This window comes from Oryctolagus cuniculus, chromosome 1, assembly GCF_964237555.1.
Source record: "Oryctolagus cuniculus chromosome 1, mOryCun1.1, whole genome shotgun sequence".
In the NCBI taxonomy this organism is placed as follows: domain Eukaryota; kingdom Metazoa; phylum Chordata; class Mammalia; order Lagomorpha; family Leporidae; genus Oryctolagus; species Oryctolagus cuniculus.
In genome coordinates this window covers 200,285,069-200,307,092 of record NC_091432.1, presented here as the reverse complement: position 1 = coordinate 200,307,092, position 22,024 = coordinate 200,285,069, and the positions used below count along the sequence as shown (strand labels likewise).

General features: G+C 53.4%; 2 protein-coding genes across 3 annotated transcripts in view; one reads left to right on the top strand and one right to left on the bottom strand.

Annotated features, from left to right (window-relative positions):
• Nucleotides 1-746: 746 nt before the first annotated feature.
• Nucleotides 747-15,568, bottom strand: POLR1E (RNA polymerase I subunit E). 2 transcript variants are annotated; one of them, XM_008264664.4, is made up of 13 exons: nt 15,371-15,558; nt 14,779-14,882; nt 13,472-13,548; nt 11,878-11,963; nt 11,424-11,482; nt 10,473-10,617; nt 7,438-7,545; nt 6,394-6,490; nt 4,229-4,362; nt 3,477-3,585; nt 3,292-3,373; nt 2,595-2,726; nt 747-1,023 (listed from the first exon to the last, which is right to left on the bottom strand). In XM_008264664.4, exons 1-12 carry the CDS (start codon nt 15,444-15,446, stop codon nt 2,637-2,639), a joined length of 1,167 nt encoding a protein of 388 aa, XP_008262886.3. In that variant the 5' UTR covers nt 15,447-15,558; the 3' UTR covers nt 747-1,023; nt 2,595-2,636. The 2 variants fall into 2 exon arrangements, with proteins under 2 accessions (XP_008262886.3, XP_002708024.1); XM_002707978.5 differs by lacking the exon at nt 3,477-3,585 and having other exon boundaries at nt 15,371-15,568.
• Nucleotides 15,569-15,799: 231 nt separating this feature from the next.
• The window catches only part of ZBTB5 (zinc finger and BTB domain containing 5), a 38,191-nt gene continuing 31,966 nt past the window's right edge, over nt 15,800-22,024 (top strand). The window contains exon 1 of the mRNA XM_051843994.2: nt 15,800-15,914. The gene's annotated coding sequence lies outside the window, so the exon portion shown is untranslated. The remainder of the gene's footprint in view (nt 15,915-22,024) is intronic.

The window sequence follows — 22,024 nt, the reverse complement described above, 5'->3', positions numbered from 1 at the left end:
CGGCTCAAGTCCTGCACTTCCAGTCCAGCTCCCGGCTAATGCACCTGGGAAAGCAGCAGATGGCCCAAGTACACGAGACCTCATGGAGTTCCAAGCTCCAGGCGTTGGTCCCAGCCACTGCAGCCATTTAGGGAATGAACCAGCAGATGGAAGATCTCTCTCCATCCCCAGCCTGCCCCATAACTCTGCCTTTCAAATAAATAAAATTCAAAAAGAAAAAAAAGATCAGAAGCAGGAGAGCCAGGACTTGAACCAGCACCCCAATATGAGACATGTGCATCCCAAGCAGAGCTTAACCTGCTGTGCTTCCAGGCCCACCCCTTAAGCCACTTTCTTCATAAAACACTTAGAATTCTTTGTTTTCTGTACTGAAGCCTGACTCATCCCTGCAAGTGCGGCTTTCAGAGCTGGCCGCCATGGTGGCCTCCTCTGATCTGGCCCCAGTGTCCTACAGCAGGGTCTAAGTGAGACAATTCCAACAACCCCACCCCGCTGGCGACCCAGTTAGCTCCTGATAAAGGCACAAGCCTCCTCTTCCAGCCCTGCTGAGCTAGGTCCTCCCATCACACACCCCGCCGGTTCTTCCCAGCCCAAGCCCGGTGCTGCCGGTTAGGTGTGGCTTCAGAGTTCAGCCTGGTGAGAGCTCCCAGCTGTGGCTGGTCCAGCCCCACCGTCCCCTGTGTCCACACGAGGCAACCTGCGAGACAGCGCTGTTTACAATCACCAACACCGACGGAGGGGGGACATCCGAGCCATCGTCACTTTATGTTTCCAGGGGAGGCTGGCTTCTGGCTTCTGACCTGTGCCAGGCTTTCTTCTGACAAACACGGAGAAGCACAGAGGCAGCAGCCACGCTGCGCAGTCTACGTCATCCTCCTGCGCTTCGCCTGGAGGTCTGAGGCCTGGGCCGGTGGCAGCGGGACGCTCAGAGTGCCCACCCTGCGATCCTCTTCCCTGCCGGCTGCCACGCACACCTTCTTCTTGGAGATCTTCAGTCTCATGGCCTTGGCGATCTCCATCATCCTAAGACACAGAACAAGTCGGGAGAGAACCTTCAGGATCACTTTGAGAGCCACTGGCCGGAGAGCAGCCTTGAGGACAGTGTCCACAGGTGGAGGTGCACGAGCCCCCTCCCACCCCTCAAAGCCAGCAGACAGACAATTTCATTTCACTGTGCTGTGAGAAAGTATCCAGAGGCTGGAGCCAGCGCCATGGCATAGCAGGTAGAGCTGCCGCCAGTGACGATGGCATCCTGTGTGAGTGCCAGTTTGAGTCCCGGCTGTTCTATTTCTGATCCAGCTCCTGCTAATGGCCTGGGAAGCAGTGGGAGATGAATAAGTGCTAGGGCCCCTGCACCCACGTGGCAGACCCGGAAGAAGCTCCTGGCCTCGGCCTGGCCCAGCACTGGCCACTGTGGCCATCTGGGGAGTGAACCAGCAGATGGAAGATCTCTGTCTGTCTCTAACTCTTTGAAATAAATAATAAATCTTGTTTTTAAAAAAAAAGGAGGAGCGGGCCAGCGCTGAGGCGTAGAGGGTTAAGTTGCCGCCTGCAGCACCGGCATCCCATATGGGCACGGGTTGGAATCCTGGTTGCTCCATTTCCGATCCAGCTCCCTGCTAATGGGTCTGGGAAAGCAGGGAAGATGGCCCAAGTCCTTGGGCCCCTGCACCCACGTAGGAGACCTGGAAGAAGCTCCTGGCTCCTGGCTTCAGACTGGCCCAGCTCCAGCCATTGCGGCCATCTGGGGAGTTAACCAGCAGATAGAAGATTCTCTTTGCCTCTCCCTCTCTCTAACTCCATGTGGAAGAAACTATTGCCAGGTGAAGGAAAACCAGGCTCTCTAGATCCAGATCCTCCCTTTCTTTACCAACAGCAACCTGGAGAGCAAGCGGGACGGGGCTGGGGCGGCTGCTGGAATGCACCAGGCGCCAGGCCCTGCTCCCGCTGGTCTTTCAGCCTCGCTGCCGTGGGCATGCTGCCCAGGGCTGGCCCTCAGAACCCCGTCATCAACTGCTGGAGGAGGGGAGGCAGGGCTGTTACAGAAGCCAACTGACCGCACCTGTGAGGACCCAGGAAGCCTGCCCGCCCCCCACATGATCGGAGAGGCCGTGTCACCCAGCTCCCCCGTCTGCTCCGAGAAGCTCAGCCGTGACACCCCTGCACAGGCTCTGCCTTGCCTTGGACCCCTCCCCGCGGCCCCCTCCATCTGAAGGGGAAGCTCTCGCTAAGCTACAGCTGGGCTGTCAGAACCACATGGACGGAACGCCGCCTCAGAGAACGGGAGCCTGCTCGGACCTGCAGGGACGGAACGCCCTGGAAGGCTCCGGTTTGAGGCTCAACGACTCCCTGTGGGCTGCAAGGCCCTCAGAAAGTCAGGCCCTCCTCTGACCCTCACGCGGCTCAGTTGATTTTAGGGAAACTGGTGAGATGATCGGACAGATTCTAACCCTGCGCCTCGTGGAGAAGGCGCTTGGCAGTGCCTGAGGGCTCACTCGCCTGCGGCGTTGCCAGGCCTCCCCCCAGGCCTCCCCCGCTCCGACACAGGCGGCCGCCCCGCCCCGCCCCGCGGCTCACTGCTCTCCATCGCTCACCTTCTCTCACTGAGCTTCAGGTCCCTCTGCAGTACGGTCAGGTCAACCTGGAAGTCGTTTATGTGCAAAGCAAGTATGATCACATACGCCGTGATCTTGGCCTTCATAGAATTCGAAATCAAGTTCCGTAAACTGCAACATCAATGGCAAGAAAGGAGAAATAAAATTAAACTCTAGGACAATTTCTCAGAGCCGGGGCCCCTACGTGCTGACGCGCTTCCTAACTCCAGGAAAGGAAAGGAATCCGGCCGGCACCGCCTGTGCCTCCCCCGGCGAGGGGTGCGGGCAGGGCAGAGGGAGTGAGCCCACACTTGCCGCTGGCAGCGCCCCAGCCTGGCCCCGCCACTCAGCAGGGCTGCGGGCAAAACAGCCATCCCAAACCCAGCGGCTGCCGATTCTCCCACGCGCACGAAGGAGCAGGCAGCGCGCCAGGCACAGGGCAGGGGGGAGGCCCAGAGCACACACGGGGTCGCCCTTCCCCGCAGCACTGCCTTCCCCGTGCACTAGGTCTGTGGGCAGCAGGAAGGGCTGTGAAGTGAAGGTCTCCCCGTGTGGGTGCTCCCAGGGCCTGTAACACTCAGCGCCTCTTCAACCTGCTTGGCCCAGAACCCTCCCAGCCCCCCAGCAGGCCGTGGAACTGAACACCACCCTTCTGTGTCCCCTCCACAGGCACGGGCCCCGGGACGCCAGGCCTGACCTGCCGTTGTTGTAGGTCAGGCAGGTGAACTGCTTCAGCAGTTTGGTGCTGATGACGTGGGGAATTCCAGGTCCCAGGGCACCTACAACACAAAGCGAGTTCCAGCATTTTCTGCAAACCCCGAGGCCACGCCTCACCCAGGCGCTGGGGGAGGAGCCCAGCAGCCAGGCCACTGTGAAGCCCACCTGAGCAGGACGGCGTGCGCAGGTGTGTGTGCACAGGTGTGCTTCAGCCTGCAGAGCCCACCCTCCCGGAGACGCAGTGATGGCACCATGACAGGAAAAACAGACTCACCTGAGGCAAGGACACGGAATTAGTAAGACGCTGGAGGATACAACGGAGTACAGAGAAAAGCTAGGGAGAGCGAGGAAGGGCCAACAGGGTGGAAAACAAGGACTAAGCAGAGTGCAAACTAGTGCGCAGTCACAACCACAATGACCAAATACACCTTGCGCTGGAAATCTCAGGGGTCTCCTGCTGGCTTCCCACTCTGGCTGGGTGACCTAGCTACAGGCGGCACCGGGGTGGCCATTAGAAACCGACTCTCAGGCCAGAAAGAAGCCGACCCAGCCCAGACCTGCCCCCAGCCTCGCCAGCAACTCCACCTCCTTCGCCCTGGGTCACGGACGTTTGTGCTCATGGGCCCTCCAAACTTTCATGTGATTTACCCAGAGAGGGCGAGCGCTAGCTCTGGAGAGCCACTGAGCAATCCCGTAACCCCAGCTGTCCCCACTGTCCGATGAGCACAGGTCCAGGGAGAGGAGAGCCCCCGTGGCGAGGCCCGCCCGCAGGCCAGCAGCAGCAACAGGAACCACGCTGCTGCCAGCGTCACGCACAGACCAGGCCACACTCGGCCTCTTCCTGCTCTCAGCAGAGCTGCCCGAGGAGTTACAGGTCCATTGGAAATAACCAGAATAAAATGCCCATCGGGCCTTACTTTTCCGCTTAATCACTTTCTGGGCTCGAAATTTGACGAGGGTGTCTAGAAACCATAGGCATCGGGCCTGGCGGTCTCGGCTTTTCTCGTCCGTCGGCAAACACTTCAAGGCTTCTATGACAAAGGAGCAGTGGCTGAAACACGGCAGGACAGGGAAGGTGTGTCAGGGTGAGCTGGCTCTGTCGGGAACTGCTGCCTCACAGCTCTCCCCACGCACGCTCCACACTGATGGGGGATCGCTCTCAACTCTTCTGTACCAGGTGGGCTGTGGTACAGGGCAGGGCGCCACGAGGGGCCAGACAGCAAATATCTGTGTGGGTCTCATGGTCTGCTACAGCTATTCAGCTCTGCTGCTGCAGGCAAGAGAGATTTTTTTTTTTTTTTAAGATTTATTTATTTGAAAGGCACAGAGAGAGAGAAAAAAAAAATCTTCCATCCTTCTGTCTGCTGGTGCATTCCCCAAATGCCTGCAAGAGCTTGGGCTGGGCTGGGCTGGGCTGAAGCCAGGGACCAGGAACTCCATCTGGGTCTCCAACATGGGTGACAGGAACCCAAGTACTTGGCCATCAATTGCTGCCTTCCCAGACACTGGGAGCTGGAATGGAAGCAGAGTGGCTGGGACTCAAACCAGCACTGATATGGGATGTAGGTTTCCCAAGCAGCAGTTTAACACACTGTGCCACACACCCAGTACAGCCATAGACAGTATTTAAGTAAGTGAAGGGGGCAGTGTTTCAATAAAATGTGCTTTATACCTATTCACAGGAAGTAGGTCAGACTCAGCAAGAGGGCCACAGTTCACTGACCTGTGGTTTAAGGCTCAGGGGCATAGGTTCTGGTCCCAGACTGCCTGGGTGTGCATTTAATGACTTCAGCAAATCTCTTGACATCTCTGTGCCTTGGTTTCTTCATCTATAAATAGGGGCCAAGAATAGTACCCGCCTCTTAAGACTTTTTCTGTATTAAAAGAGGAAATTGCAAGCAAAGCACTTAGAACAGTGCTTAGCACAGAAGAAGAGCTCAATCCATGTTCGCTGTTTTTATGTACTGATCTCTACTATCAAGACCCTGAACCTGCAGAAATAAAAAGGCTCAAGACCATTTTGTAGTGGCTCATTCTACAGATGGGAAAATTGAGGCCCGCATCGGGGAGATCACACAGTAACATCAGGGCAGCGCTCATCATCAGGGACTCAGTTCTTTCCCAGCCTAGAGCTTGTAGCTGCACCTGACCAAGTCACAATCAGATTAGGATAACTAAGAACCACTAATGACTTTTAGAACTAAATCGTTGGAGAGAAAAAAATGCATTTTCCAAAGCTTTAGATTTCACTAACCAGTAAAATTTCAAAATAAAAATTAGGAATGGGAATTGTGGCCCAGTTGATTAATCTGCCATCTATGACACCCGTATCTCACCCCAGAGTGCCTACCTCAAGTCCCTGACACCCTGCTTCCAATCTAGCCTCCTGCTAATGCACTTGGAGGCAATCAATATTGGCCCAAACTACTCATGTGGGAGACCCAGATGGAGCTCCTGGCTGCAGTCTGGCATGGCCCCAGCTGTTGCAAGGGGGAGTGAACCAGCATATGGAAGACCTCTCTCCATCACTCGGCCTTTCAAGTCAATCAATAAATAAATCTTGAAAAACAAAAGAAAATTGGAAGAGCCAACATAGCCTTGACGACCTTTATTTTCTCAAGAAAAATTATTAAAATTAAAAACTCAATAGCAAAAATCCTACCATCACACACACAAGGTATTTCAATGGCAAAAGGCGGGGTGGGTGGGAAATAAACTCTGAATTTTTTTCAATACACACATTTCACTTCAGAAAAGCTCCCCAAGCATGGCATCACTAAAAAGCGCTCCTGGTGTTGGGCCGCATTAGCACGACACCAGGGCACAAGGTCTGGTCCTGGTTTCCAGCCCCACACGTCAACGCCTTAACAGCCTCTGCCCAGCTGGAGAGGCCAGCACTCAGAGGCCAGCGCTCTCCTTGGACCCACCCTCAGCTCCTGGAAGCTCAGGCGGTCAAGAACACAGCAGCCCATCCGCATCCAGCGCTGAACAGACACACTTCCTCCTCACTGACGGGGAAGCCCCCGCCTCCTGTCTGCTCACCCCACCCCCACCCCGGCCTCCATCCCCCACCCCAGGGTACCTGTTCTCTTCAGCCATCTTCAGGATTTCCTCTGACGTGACGCTCCGGAAGGCCTCGGCTGGGCCCTTAAGAGCCTCATACTCGGCGGGAGAAAGAACTAGCTGTAGGTCAGGAACACAGCCTGGCCAGAATGGACACCTCCAACCGGCTGGATCACCTCACAGCAGCCTCATCTTACAGAGGCCCAGAGAGGGCAAGACCACACACTTTGTCAGAGCAGAGCTGGGGGACCCGGTTCTGACTCCCAGCCCAGAACCCCTGCCCTGCAGGGCCTTTCTGCCTTCCCCTCCTAACCACAGAGCTGCCGCTGTAAGCGTCCTCCATCCAACCTTACCGGTCAAGTAGCAAAATCAGAAGCACCAACCAGGGCCAGCGCCATGGCGCGGAGGGTTACTCCTCCACCTGCAGCGCCGGCATCCCATATGGGTGCCAGTTCTAGTCCTGGCTGTTCCTCATCTGATCCAGCTCTCTGCTGTGGCCTGGGAAAGCAGTGGAAGATGGCTCAAGTCCTTGGGCCTCTGTACCCATATGGGAGACTAGGAGAAGGCTCCTGGCTCCTGGTTTCGGATTGGCCCAGCTCCAGCCATTGTGGGCATTTGGGGAGTGAACAAGCGGATGGAAGACCCCTCTCTCTCTCTCTCTCCCTCTCACTATCTGTAACTCTATCTCTCAAATAAATAATAACATCTTTAAAAAAAAAAAAAAAAGAAGCGCCAACCATTCCTGTTACATAATCAGTTTGCCCCAGGCTTTGGGCATGACCAATGCAAAGTCAAAGTCACATTTTGTCTATTCATGGAGAGTGACCCCCTAGGGCTGAGCTGTGAGCATTTGACATTTTGCTAAGGATGGGTCTGACGCCCCAGGGCAGGTCCCCCAGCTACCCAGAAAGCCTATGCTGACCCTGGCAAGTGGCACCAGGGCAACTGCAGAGGTCTTGATGTTTTGTGATTGTCAGTCACCCTGAGAGCCTGGCGCAAGCCATTCACAGCTGCCCATCCCGGCCTGTGAAACAAAGCAGCTTTTCTACCACAAGAAGGATACGATCATCAAATCTGTACACGTCTCCAGGCGTGGCTGCGTCGGCGTGGCAGGGAGGAAGGTAGAGGGAGTCATCCTGCAGGTCATCCTGGGCGGCGTCGCTGACCAGAGCTTTTCAATAAAGGCAAGGCAAGGCGGCGTCACCGGCGTCACCGGCTTCGGTTTCAGCTTCCCCAACACTCTTTGCAATCCACACTTGAGATCACAAATGGCCCAGAACCACCCCCCCCCACTCCCACTCCCACCCCCACCCCGAGTCCGAAGGCTTCTGTCAAGGTGGCCTGAGCACCCCACAGGGCCGACCACTCCAGAACAAAGCAAGCACAAACTGGGCACTGAGAAGGTGGATAGAGCACAGTGCCCCTCAAATAACTTGCAAGAAGAGTGAGCTGATAAACATTTACAATACAAGAAGCTAGAGTGTCGGCCATTCAAAATAGCTTTGATAAATTCTTTAACTTTTTTTTTTTTTATTTGACAGGTACAGTTAAAATGGCCGTTACAGCCAGAGCTACGCCGATCTGAAGCCAGGAGCCAGGTGCTTCCTCCTGGTCTCCCATGGGGTGCAGGGCCCAAGCACTTGGGCCATCCTCCACTGCACTCCCGGGCCACAGCAGAGAGCTGGACTGGAAGAGGGGCAACCGGGACAGAATCCGGTGCCCTGACAGGGACTAGAACCCGGTGTGCCGGCGCCGCAAGGCAGAGGATTAGCCTAGTGAGCTGCAGCACCGGCTTCTAGTAGGATGATTTTTAAATGTCATTATTATTATTATTATTATTATTATTATTAGAAAGGTGGAGTTACAGAGAGGAAAAGGCAGAGAGAGTTCTTCCACCTGCTGGTTCACTCCCCAAATGGCCGCAAGGGCTGGAGCTGAACCTATCCATAGCCAGGAGCCTGGAGCTTCTTCCAAGTTTCCCACATGGGTGCAGGGGCCCAAAGTCTTGGGCCATCCTCTGCTTTCCCAGGCCACAACAGAGAGCTGGATCAGAAGTAGAGCAGCCAGGACTCAAACCACCACCCTTATGGGATGCCAGCACTGCAGGCAGCAGCTTTAGCCACTATGCCACAGTGCTGGCCCCTAAATGTCTTTTCATACTTGAGAATAAACTTAACAATAAAGTTGTTAAATGTAGACATTAAAGGATGTCTCTGAATAAATGGAGAGACCTAGATCTATGTTCCTGGAGAGAAAAACACAATACCGTAAAAATGTCGATTCTCCCCATATTAACCACAACTGGATTTGGAAGGAACCTGACAAATGATTCTTAGGATCATTTGGAATGAAAAGCATGCTAGTAAAGTAACAGAGGAGGATAAATTCATCTTATCAGACAATAAGCCAGACAAGAAGGCTACCATAATTAAAAGAGCCTGATGCTGCTACAGGAATAGCCACTCAGAACAATTAACTATACCACAAGTGTTCTAAGAATGCAGTAAAATCCTAAGGATGACTTCTAAAGAAACAACCTGTGGAGGGGCAGGCATAGTGGCAGAGCAGGTTAAGCTGCACTTGGGATGCCCGCATCCCATGCTGGAGTGGTTCAAGTCCTAGAGACTCCACTTGCAGCTCAGCTTCCTGCCAGTGTGCACCTGCTACCCACATGGGCAAGTCGGATGAAGTTCCAGGCTCCTGGCTTCAGCCTGGCCCAGGCCCAGCTGTTGCACGCATTTGGGAAGTGAACCAGTGGACAGAAGACATCTCTCTGTCTCTCTTCCCTGTCACTCTGCCTTTCAAATAAATAAATAAAAACTTTTTAAACATCACCTGAGGATGGAGTTCAGAACAAATAGCTACTTATTTGGAAAATATAAAATTAGATACATACCATGTGCCAAAAAATTGTTTTTCATTGACTTTCTAAATGTCAAAAAAGGAAAACTGGGGCTGGTGCTGTGGTACAGCAGGTAAAGCAACAGCCTGCAGCGCCAGCACCCCATATGGGCGCCAGTTTGAGACTGGCTGCTCCATTCCCAATCCAGCTCGCTACCAGCATGCCTGGGAAAGCAGCGGAGGGTGGCCCAAGTCCTTAGGCCCTGTCACCCCTGTGGGAGAACTGGAAGAAGTGCCAGGCTTCTGGCTTTGGCCTAGCCCAGCCATTGCAAGCATTTGGGGAGTGAACCAGCAGATGAAAGATCTCTGTCTCTCTGTTTTTGAAATAAATAAATTAAAAAAAAAAACTATAAAAGTACTGAAAGAAAACATATCAAGATGTTTATATAATCACAGGCTGTGGAAACTGTTCCTAAAAATTACTAGAATTTAATAATGTTCCTTTTCTTGTTTGTACACCTGAGAGAGAGAACAAGACAGAGAGAGAACACGTGAGCTCCCATCCACCGGTTCTTTATCCAAACACCCACCACACTCCCAGTGCACTCCCGAGCCTGCAGCCAAGAACTCAATCCAGGTCTCCCACAGTGTCAGGAACCTAATCACTCGAGTCATCACCACTGCCCCCAGGGCCTGCACTGGCAGGAAGCTGGAATCAGCTGCCAGAGGCAGGAATCAAACCCAGGCACTCGAAACGAGACATGCGGGTCTAACAAGCAGCTTAACTGTTAGGCCAGATGCTCACCCCAAAAAGTTCCATCCTCAACAGAAAAACCTCTCATATTACTTGAACAGTAAGCCCATCTTTCAACACATTTAAGTACGCAAGCTGCCAAGGACCAGAAACACACCCCCTAAGCCCAAAGTGAAACCCCGCCTCTGAGACTCACTTCCGTTATCACAGCATCAGCCTTCTGCCCGAGGCCTCCCTGGACGCACGTGTGCTGCAGGCTGCAGGCTGTAGCCCTGCACTAACACCTGGGCACGCACAGACCCCTTCCTGTGCCTGGCTCCCCTACCTGCCTGAGCAGGACCACACTGGATGTTTCTTCTGACTTCCAAAGTCTGTCCCTGAGAAGGCCTCACCAGGAAGCAGCAGGAATCCAGCCCTAGTCCCATTATTCCCACTCCAGGCTGGGTGAAAGACCGGAAAGAGAAAGCTGTCTAGGTGAGCCACTCCCAGTCTCAGCTGCTTACCATTCACACCCTTTGTGTCGATGATATTCTCTGCAGCTTTAGCTACTGCGTGGTTCAAAGACTCGTTGCCAACTCTGTTCATTCTCCTGGAATTCAGCGCTCGCTTCTGTTTGGTGGTGCCAAAGGCTTCAATGCAAGAATCCATCTGTGCAAGACATAAATCCTGGTTACTGGGAACATGCCAGGCGGGCACCACGACTCCTGTGCAACCACAGGAAACCCTCAGCCTCCCTGAGCCACCGACCCCTCGCCTATAAACCAGGCCATGCCTATACCTTGCAGGACAGTTAATGTCATCAAATGATATTCACAGACTTCATGTACTTATAAGCCAAAAGAGCTTTTTACAGAATCAACAGGGTGTCTCCACCAGTAAAACACTTGACTAGGATTAGAGTTGGAAAACCCATAATGCACGGCTTACCCTTCTCCCGTCCTGCCCCGTAACAGCCACTGCAAACGGATCCTCCCTCTTCCTCCTGAGCCAGGAGGAACCCTCACGCCCCTGCTCAGTTCAGTGCTCTGCAGCACTACACATTCAATCAATCTGTCATCACGGGGTGAGATGATTTTTATAGGGACCTTCCGCACTGAAGCTCCTAAAATTTACTTTGCTTTAATGTGGAAGTTTCTAGGCACAAACACTGTCTTCCAGAACTTGGACTAACTCCTCAACAGCAATACCATTCTACACCCATGAGCCCAGAGAACTGCCTCTGAACACTGGTACCCAGCTGCACTCAGCTGCCCCAGGTGGGAGCAGGCCTGGTCGGCCTCTGGGAGGCCAAGCAGGCCTCTGCAGGCAGAAACTGCTCAGAGGAAAACAGACTGAAGGAGCCAGGGGCAGCCAGGCAGAGCCCAGGGTTCAACAGGCTCGCTCTACGGATAGAGAAACTCAAGGCCTAGAAGGAATCTGCCTAGGGCCTCCCATCTCCGTTCCGTCACACTTACCTTTTCTCTGAAAGTTTTGTTCTGACTCTCCGGTGCCAGTTCACTCTCAACTGAATCATCTATCCAAAACACAAGACGCACACACATACACAAAAGACAGAGAGAGAAAAAATCACACTGTAAGTCCTACCAATATGAGGAGCAATCACTATCTCCTTGCCTGGCAGTTAATCTAAGGGCAGACATTTGGTGCGGTAGTTAAGTGCCTCTCGGAAGCCCGCATTCCATGTCAGACTGTTGTAGCCAACCAGGGAGGGAACCAGCAGATGGAAGATCTCGCTCTCTGGCTCTCACTCTCTCTGTATAACTCTGACTTTCAAAGAAATAAATCTTTTTTAAAAAATTAAATAAATAAAATTAATGACAAAATGTGTTTTGCAAATCAAGAACCCAAACCGATTCATCCAACACACCCAAAACCCCTGCTTCTGTGAGGGTCATGGCTGAGACCTACCTGAAAACAGGGGCTGCATGTTGAACAACTCAGCATCATACACTTCCATTTGGCCGGAGGTCTTGTTCAAAATGCCCACAAAGTGCCTGCACAAAGAAGGAATAACGCCAGTGGCAAGGGGGTCACTCAAAAGCTGTTGTTTCTACAACTTCCTTCTTCCTATTTAAAACTTCTTAACCTTCCTGCTGGCCCAGCAGCCGTGAGTCTCTGCTGTAACAAGGAACCCTCTGGGGTGTACACATCTAGAAAGACAATAGAATGCACTGTACACACACACAAATTTCGTGGTGGCAAATACAAGTGGAGTCCTGGAGAGATCATCCTGGCCCAGAGCGTCTTGCTAAGGCGATGAGGCAGTGTGGGCCGTTTAGAGCACATTTACACCAGTCTGCTTTCTATCGGGAACCCCTTCCATGCGGTCACTGCTGGGGACCACCACAGGGACCCTGCCTGCACTGTGCCGTCCCTGAGAGCTACAGACGCTCAGGCAGGACAGAGCAGAAGGCTGGGGGTCAGTGAAGGGCACAGCTGCCCAAAATCCTGCCATCAGCAAGGACTCGATGGAGACCCCAGGTTCCTCTTTCCCAGCCGACAGCCTCTGTCTCTACCAAATCCTTCTTCTGTATTTAGTGCCCAGGCCAGCATCAGGTAAGGTTCCACCCATTCTTGATCAGACATTCCAAATTAGAGAAGAGAACTGCCCTGGGGTGTGAGATGGTTACAAATGGGAGCAGTGCTGTGGCACAGTGGGTAAAGCCGCCATCCGCAGCAGCGCCATCCACATCATGCCAGTTCGAGCCCTGGCTGCTCCACTTCTGATCAAGCTCCCTGCTAATGGCCTGGGAAAGCAGTGGAGGATGGCTCAAGTGCTTGGGCCCCTGCACTCACCTGGGACACCCCAAAGAAGCGCCAGGCTCCTGGCTTTGACCTGGCCCAGCCCTGGCTGTTGAGGTCATTCAGGGAGTGAACTAGCAAATGGAAGATATCTCTCTCTCTCTCTCTCTCTCTCTTTTAAAAGATTTTATTTATTTATCTGAAAGAGTTACACAGAGAGAGGAGAGGCAGAGAGAGAGGTCTTCCATCTGATGGTTCACTCCCCAATTGGCCACAATAGCCGGAGCTGCGCTGATCGAAAGCCAGGAGTCAGGAGCTTCTTTCAGGTCTCCCATGCGGATGCAGGGCCCAAGGACTTGGGCCAACTTCTACTGCTTTCCCAGCCACAGCAGAGAGCTGGATCAGAAGTAGAGCAGCCAGGACTCGAATCGGCGCCCATATGGGATGCCAGCACTGCAGGCGGCAGCTTTACCCCCTATGCCACAAGCGCAGGCCTCTCTCCCCATCCCCTGTAATTTTGACTTTCAAATAAGTAAATGAATAAATCTTTTAAAAAAAGTTATAAATAAACAATGCGACAAATGCATATTTTAGGAAAACTCAGCAAATATAAATCATGCATTCGTTCCAAGAGAGCCCCAGGTACAAGCACACAGGCACCTGGCAAACCTCAATTTCTCCCACTGCCCCTAAAATAGACTAAAAACAGCAGTGTCAGTGCCGCACCACACCCTTCCCATCATCCTCCCCACACCATTACCTGCACAGAGTGTTACACTTGAGGGCTCCAGTCCCAAAATTGTTTCCCACGTAGGAAAGTCTCTCTGTTTCAGCTGCCTAAAACACAGGAGAAACCCCATTCATGACCAAGGCTGAGAGGCAGTGAGCATCTTGCCTCATTCTCACATCTGCCAAAGCTTTTAACCCAGAACCACAGTGGCTGAGATGATCCAGCCCCCCCGCCCCCAGCTCCAAGGTAATCTGGGGAAGTCCTGGGGAAAGGCAAGAGGGCTTTAGAAGCGGAAGCCACGGACAGCATCAGCTTCTAACGGGTATGAGACGTTCCTGGGGGCCTGCACCACAGGACAGGACGTAAGCAAGAGGCTCTAAATTTAAACTTGGCCTTCGAGCCCTGGGGAAGACACATTTGTCATGGCAGAAGAGACAGCCCATGCTCCACCTGCACCGCGCTGAGCGGGAGGAAGCCTTACGGGAAAGTTATGCGGCAGTGGCAGGACCTTCTGGCCCAGCCAGTAGGGGCTCTGGGCCAACCAGGCTCTGCATCCTCAGGGTAGCTGTCAAGAAGGGGGCGTGGTGACGGATGAGAAGGTTGCACTTGCCAGTGTGCAACCAAGCGATTCTGCAGGCTACCTCCTCGCCCAGAGTCTAAGCCCGCCTTGATCCTCTGCGCCCACCTCCCCCATGCCTGCTCTTTCTAAACCCTCAGGACCACAGCCACAGCTGACTCGCTCCCTGTAACCGCCAAGCCTTCCTGCTTCCGTTTTTGTCCTTGTTATCTGCTTCACATGGAACCCCAAATCTTGGCTGCCAAACCTTCCCTCCCCTTTCAGGGCTCAGCACTGAAGCACCCACCCCCAGAAGGGGCTTCTGGCAAGCCACTGAGCTCACTCCGCCCTGCACCCTCCCCACCGGGCCCAGAGCTCTGTCTAATGGATGCGTGTCCCGGCAGCCACTCCACACCTCTCTAGGGCACCATCCTGAGGCACAGGACTGCCAGCCACAGCCAGGCATGGCCTATCGGTGTACAGAGGCACCGAAGCCCTGCTCCACAGCACCAGTGGCGCCAGGTCGGAGGGGGCTGTTTCCCTAACTCACCGCACAGGGATGCAGTGCCTGTTCAATAACACATGCTGACAGGACACGTGAATGCACGCCCACCACGCCACCGGAAGTCCCAGAGCTGCGTGGAGCCTGTCCCCACGCCGCAAGCTGCTGGAGCCGGAGCTTTTCCAAAGGCCCCTAGCCATTTTCTCCTCTCCCATCCACCCACACCCCAGGGGCCTCCTAAGGCAGGCAGAGCGGGGCACTGGCAGCCGCAGCGCTTACCAGGATCCGCTGACTCCTCTTCCTGGGGTTTGCGGAGTCGCTGCTCTGGTACAAGGTGAAGCGCATGTTGCCCGGGTTCTGCAGCTTCCCGTTGGAGAATTGGACTGTAAGAGGACCGCCCGACAATGACCACGGTGCATGGTGGGAGGGAGCTACGGCTGGATGGGGCTGGCAAAGAAACGCGGGTAGCGTCCATCCGTCCAAGAAGAGGGGACAGGCTGGCGGGGCGAGCGGGGCGGGGGGCGGAGGCAGCTGAGACAAGAGGAAACGGCGGCGGGGATGAGGCTGACCCAGGGGCCTGGTCCAGACCTGGGGAGGGAGAATCCGCGCCCAGCGGAGAGAGGGAAAGGGGGCAGGTGGGAGACCTGGCGGGGGAGGGGAGGGCAGCGTCCCGGGCACCGCCCTGGGGAGGGGGCGATGGAGATGTCCTCATGCAGCTGGGAAGTACCGACAGAAAGGTTGCGGGATGCCCCTTGCCGAGTCCCAGGCAGCGGTGGAGACGCCAGGGGGCCCTGACGCATTGGGCGGGAAGGGAGACCTGGAGAGGTACCGAGACGGAAGGGGAGCCCCGCTCCAGCGCCGCAGTCCTCACCCAGTACAGCTTTCTGGCTCTCGTCGGGCTCCCCACAGTACAGCCACGTCGCACTCGGCAACACATCTGCGGCCATCCCGTCCGTCAGGCCGTCAAACCCAGGAGTTTCCACAACTGCCGACTCTGCAGCGACGGTCCTCACGCGGCTGCCGGGCTGAGCGGCGAACCGGAAGGGGCGTGGCCTCAGGGCACCGGCCGAGTACGCAGCCGTGCGTGGCACGCCCCCTGGAGGAGCCGCGTGAGCCCCGCCCGCCGTTAGCTCCGCCCCTTCTCATCCGTCACCACGCCCCCTTCTTGACAGCTACCCTGAGGATGCAGAGCCTGGTTGGCCCAGCGCTCCTTCTGGCTGGGCCAGAAGATCTTGCCACTGCCGCATAACTTTCCCGTAAGGCGGTGCAGGTGGAGCATGGGCTGTCTCTTCTACCATGACAAATGTGTCTTCCCCAGGGCTCGAAGGCCAAGTTTAAATTTAGAATCATCTGACAGGAATTTTTTGAGCCTCGGCTAAATGTGGCAGCTGACAGAGGGCCACCCCAACTCTGAGGTGAGGTGTCCCATACAAGACACGTGGCCGTGCAGCCCTTGAGACCAAGCATTGTCCAGAGCCCGGCAAGCATCTCGCTGCCTGGGTCTCACCTCAAAGCCAGATGTTCACCTGTGGCCTCTCAGCCTTGGGAGGATGGGCTGGGGGGAAAGGCCCACCAGGCTCAGGGCATTGGGGCAGAGGATTCTGGAGTGGTCTAGAAGGTGTAGTTTGTTTTTGTTTTTGTTTTTAAGATTTCTTATTTATTTGAAAGTCAGAGTTACACAGAGAGAGGAGAGGCAGAGAGAGGTCTTCCATCCAATGGTTCACTCCCCAGATGGCTGCAACGGAGGGAGCTGCATCAATCAGAAGCCAGGAGCTTCTTCCGGGTCTCCCATGCGGGTGCAGGGGCCCAAGGACTTGGGCCATCTTCTACTGCTTTCCCAGGCCACAGCAGAGAGCTGGATCGGAAGAGGAGCAGCCGGGACTAGAACCAGTGCCCATATGATGCTGGTGCTTCAGGCCAGGGCATTAACCTGCTGCTCCACAGCGCCGGCCCCTAGAAGGTATAGTCTTTTCTAGCTGATGAATGTGTCCCTTTGTCCCTGTGGATTCAAACCTTTAAAGTCTCCTAACTGCCTTCTTTAAAGACAGCCTCATCCTGACCATGACACCCAGAGTCCTCCAAATAATCTTTACACCTGCACCCCCTTTCCTGAGCACTCATTACATTTTTCTCATTGCCCAATCTCAAACTTACAGAAACATTGCAAGTACCGTGCAAAATACTTTCTTTGGCCCTGAGCCATTTAGAGCAAGTTGCCTGCCTGGTATCCCTCTACCCCTGAAGACTATAGTATTTCCTACAGGAAAAGGACAAGGACAAGGACAAGGTCGCTCTCTAAATAACTACAGTACAACTATCAAAATCAGGAAATGAACATTGTTATGTCCCTGCTATATAATCCGCACACCCCTTTTAAGTTCTCCAATTGTCTTAATGCTGTGTTTGCTTTTATTAGGAAGGAACAGAGAAACAGAGACAGAGAGAATCTCCCATATTGGAATGCTTTGCCCAAATGCTTTGCAATATCTAGCTAGGAGCTGGAAAAACAATCCAGGTCTCTCATGTGGTAAGGACCCAAGTACTTGAACCATTACCTACTGCATCCCAGGATGAGCAATAGCAGGAAGCTGGATTCAGAAGCAGAGCCAGGACTCAAACCCAGGCACTCCTATGTGGGATACACGCATCCTAGGCAGAGTCTTAAACACTAGTCCCCTCCTCTGTCTTAATTTTTTTTTTAAGATTTATTTACTTATTTGAAAGGTAGAGTTATTGAGCGAGAAAGAGACACAGAGAGAATGAGCTTCCATCGACTGGTTCACTCCCCAAATGGCTGCAACAAACAGGACTGAGCCAGGACAAAGCCAAGAGCCAGAAGCTTCTTCCAGGTCTCCCACATGGCTGCATCTTGGACCATCCCCTTAGCAGGAGCTGGATCGGAAGTAGAACAGTTGGAACTTGAACCAGCACCTGTATGGGATGCCAGTGTCACAGGCGGTGGCTTTACCTACTACGCCACAGTGCGAGCCTCAGACTGATTCTCTTTTAAGGCACATCTCTGCCAGTCAGACAAATCTGTTGGGAGTCCTCAGGATGGGCTGCTATGCGGCTGGGCAGAGGAGTCAGAGTCGCACATGTCTACAAAATGCAGACACTGCCAGAATTCCCACAAGCAAGAGTGCAATGTCATGGAGATTGTAACTGGGGAAGGAAAGTGTTAATAGTAGGGCAGCTGGCACCCACATGGGAGACCTGGATGGATGGAGCTCCAGGCTCCTGGCTTCTGCCTGGCTTGGTCCTGGCCATTGCAGCCATTTGGCAGCAGATGGAAGGTGTGTGTGCGTGTAATTCTGCCTTTCAAATAAATAAATCTTCAAAAAAAAAAAAATAGAGCAGCTGAGAATGTGGTATACTCCTATGTTGCTTAATTATTACAGTGGTTCAAAACACATACATACACATACTACACACACACACACACACACACACACACACATTATATCACTGGGATGGGGCAGGCCAGGGGAGCCTTATGTAGGCAGCAACCAATGCCAGCATCCACAGTGGCTTCTTCTAGATTGGAGGCTGAGTTGGACACAGGCAGAATTCATCGCAGCGTGCTTGTTTGGGAGTTCATTTGGGAAGGCAGAGACATCTGCAGTACTCTGTTGGCAGTGATCGTTGAAGCGGGAGAGAAAAAGGCCAAGTAGCCTCTTCCTGGGTGAGATCCCCATCTGCTGGTGTTGCAGGATATCGCCAACGAGGACCCGACCGAGTCAGATCCCAGGAGCGTGTTTGCCATGGCTCAGTCTGCACTCAAAGCTGCCTCTCCGGCCTCGCCTCCACTCTCCTTTCCTGGGCCTCTGTCTTGTACCTCCCCTTCTCCCTGCTATGTTTCTTGTTCTCTCTTGTTCTCCGTCTATCATTCCCTTCCTCTTCCTCCCCGTCCCCGGTGCACACACTGCTTGCTGACCTGCAGCTAGGGAAGACTCACTCCTTATAAAGCAGACTTTCTCCGTGGGCAAGTTTTTCTCTTCCATGGAACTGATCTGCCTTCTGAAGCTTCCCCCACAGCTTCAGATCCACTCTCCAGGGTCTGCGAACACAAACAACGCCTCTGCTCTGAGCCCTTCAAAAGCCTGTCCCCCGGCCATTTGTCCACTCCTCTCGGCTGCAGCAACTCTTTCAGCCCTCAGGCACTTCTCCCACGGCAGTGTCTCTGGATGCCTCTTTGTCCTGCTCACTCAGTTGGATGCTGGCTAGCATCTCCGGATCTCCCGCATCAGCCACTACTCCAGCCCTGAACCAACCAGCACAGAGCAGGCAGGATCTGCGACCTCCCTTGTTCTCCAGTTTATGCGTTATGTCTATGCAACTATACAAGTCAGTTAATTTCTTTGGGGGCTAACAATAAAGAAACGTTCTTGACTTTGCTTCTCCTAAGTTACATTATCTCTGCTATTTTTTTCCCACTTTATTTGAAAGAGAAATAGAGAGAAAGGTCTTTGATCCTTTGACTCACTCCCCAAATGACCACCAACAGCCAGGGCCAGGCCAGGCCAAAGCCAGGAGCCTGGACCTCCAGCCTGGTCTCCCATGTGGGTGGTAGGAACTCAAGTACTTAAACCATTATCTGCTGCCTCTCAGGATACACATTAGCCAGGAGCTGGATTGGGAAGCATAGTAGCCAGGACTCCAATCAGGCACTCTGATATGGGATGCCAGCATCCCAAAGGCAACGTAACCACTTCACTAGACACCTCCCCACCTAATGCAATAAAAAAAAATAATAATAAAAAAAAAAAACAAGAAACAAAGAAACACCTCCCTATGCACTGCAGTATTTATAAAAAAAACAAAGATTCAGTGACAGATGTTTAAGTGCTGGCTAAGACACTAACAGCCCACTTGAAGCTTGGCTTTGATACCTGTCTTTGGCTCCTGACTCCTGCTTTTATTAATGTGCACTGTGGGTGTCAGTGATGGCTCAAGTAATTGGGTTCCTGCCCCCACCAAGGGAGACCTGGGTTGGGTTTCCAGCTCCTGGTGTTGGCCCTGCCAAACTCCAGCTGTTGCAGGCATTTGGGGAGTGAAGTGAAGGATGAGTTCTCTCCCCCTCTCTCTCTCAAGTCAGATAAACTTTTAAAAATATTTATTTTTAAAAGATTTTAATCTATTTATTTTAAGGATGTATTTATTTATTTGAAAGGCAGAGTATACAGAGAGAGAGGGAAAGACAGAGAGAAAGAGAGAGATCTTCTATCCAGTGATTCATTCCCCAAACGGCTGAAATGGCCAGAGCAAGGTCAGGCAAAGCCAAGAGCTTCTTCCTGGTCTCCCACATGGGTGGCAGGGTACCAGCTACTTGGCCATACTCTGGGGCTTTTTCAGGCCATTAGCAGGGAGCTGGATTGGAAATGGAGCAGCCAGGATATAAACGAGCACTCATATGGTATGCCGGCCTCACAGGTGGCAGCTTTATTTATTATGCCACAACACTAGCTTCTTATTTATTTGAAAGGCAGAGTGACAGATCGGGGCGGGGGAGATCTTTCATCTGCTGGTCACTCCCCAAATGGCCACAACAGTCAGCTCTGGGCCAAGCCAAAGCCAGGAGCCAAGAAATTCATTCAGGTCTCCCACAGGGGTGGCATGAGTCCCAGCACTCAGCCATCATTCCCTGCCTTCCCAGATCCATTATCAGGAAGCAGGGTCAGAAGCAGAGCAGACAGGACTCAAAATGGCACTTTGATAGGGGGGCTGGCATTGCAATGGGCAGCTTAACCCACTGCAGATTCTACCAATTTCTATCACCACTGGACTGATTATACCCAAACTGTTGCTAACATGGTGTGTTATTATTTATTTTTTCCCCATCTGGATGCTTGAAAAATGATACTTTATTGTATTATGTTTTGCATTTCTTTTGCATAAGGAAGATTGAGACTCTTTTCATAGATTCATGAGATATCTGCATGTCCCTTTCTGTGAATTACCTCTTTGTATCCTTTGCTCATTTTTTAAAGATTTGTTTATTTGACAGGTAGAGGTAGGGAGAAATAGAGAGATCCATCTGCTGGTTCACTTCCCAGATGACACCAACATCCAAGGATGGGCCAGGCTGAAGTCAGGAGCCAGGAGCCTCTTCCAGGTCTTCCACGTGGGTGCAGGGCCCAAGGACTTGGGCCATCTTCCACTGTTTTTCCAGATGCATTAGCAGGGAGCTGAACTTAGAAGTGGAGCAGCTGGGACTGGAACCAGCATCCACATGCCAGCACGTAACCCGTTTAGCCACGACGCCAGCCCATCATCCCAGGATCTTATCAGCGGTGTTACTGGCCCTAACAGCCTCCTGGGGGCAGAGCAGGGGAAGTCCTCTGAGCTTCCCCGGGGAAGAGGGCTGAACCCCCAGCTAACAGTGACAGAACAAGAGCAGTGACTCCAGGGGTACTTGCTGTTCTATTTTCAGGACTTGTTCCCTCGTTCCACTGCACAAAAATTCATTTTCCTTAAAAAATCATTTTCTCTGGCCCCCTTTACACACATAGGCTAATCCCTTCCTTGCTACCTTAACACTGCTGCTTCCCAGGCACATTAACAAGAAGCTGGATAGGAAGTGGAGTAGCGGGGACTCAAACTAAGCTCTCTGATTAGGGATCCGGAGCTCACTACGCCTGCTCCTGTTGTTTTCGGTTTGTGTGTGAATGGATCGAGAGCGATGGAAGCGCCATAACATGCATATATCAATTTGGGGTGCGGCGGGGTGGGGGGAGCCTCTGTGGATCGCACGTGCGCCCCTCCCACCCCGGCCCCGCCTGTGGCTGTAGAGCGACTCCAGGTGGCGGCACCGGGATGGAGCCCTCTCCCCCGCCTGGCTGAGGCGGCACTCGCGCCGCCTTCACCGCCCGCCGCCGGTCCGCCCAGCCCACCATCTGACCCAGGTGCTAACGCCACAGACCCCAAGAGCTACACTTCCAACCCGTAGCGTCCGAGGGCGCGGAAGCCGCTGCAAGGCGCTTTGGGCGGTGAACTCGGAAGAGGCACGAGTCCTATTTTTTATTTTTTCCCCGTAAAGGGCTTTCTTCTTTCTTCCACACCGAGCAGGAGGGGCTTCTTCCCCGGGCCCAGCGCCAGGCGTCCTCCCTGGGCGCGCACCTGCGAGGCGGGCGCCGTCCCGGGGCTTGCTTTTTCCTGACGGGGTCCACAAGCCCGCCACCCTCCCACGTCTGGGAAGGTGCTGGGGAGCGCGGCGCTTCCAAGGCCGGCTTTTGGGGCGCTGTGTGGCTGTAACCTCGGTTCTGGAAACCGCCGGCTTACTCGACCCGCGGCACGCAAAGCGGAGTCAGCGCGACTCCTCAGGCGCTGGCGTTCGCGGCGCGCGGCCACCCGGACTGGACGCGGGCCGGGCTCTCTCCTCGCCGCCTCAGATGGACGGTATTTTTTTTTAATTCAGTGCTTTTGGTCTAGATTTTAGATTAATTCCATGTAACGGGATTCTTGGAACTTCATCTTTCTCAACGTCTGAGGGGAGAACCTCTGGGTCGGTGTCAGCGCGGGTTCCGTC

Coding starts and splice junctions, on each gene's coding strand:
- POLR1E (XM_002707978.5), bottom strand. CDS start 15,446: ATGGCCGCAGATGTGTTGCCGAGTGCGACGTGGCTGTACTGTGGGGAG. Junction 11,483..11,877: donor CATGCAGCCCCTGTTTTCAG/GTAGGTCTCAGC, acceptor TGTTTTGGATAG/ATGATTCAGTTGAGAGTGAA. Junction 2,727..3,291: donor CTGACCTACAACAACGGCAG/GTCAGGCCTGGC, acceptor TTGATGTTGCAG/TTTACGGAACTTGATTTCGA.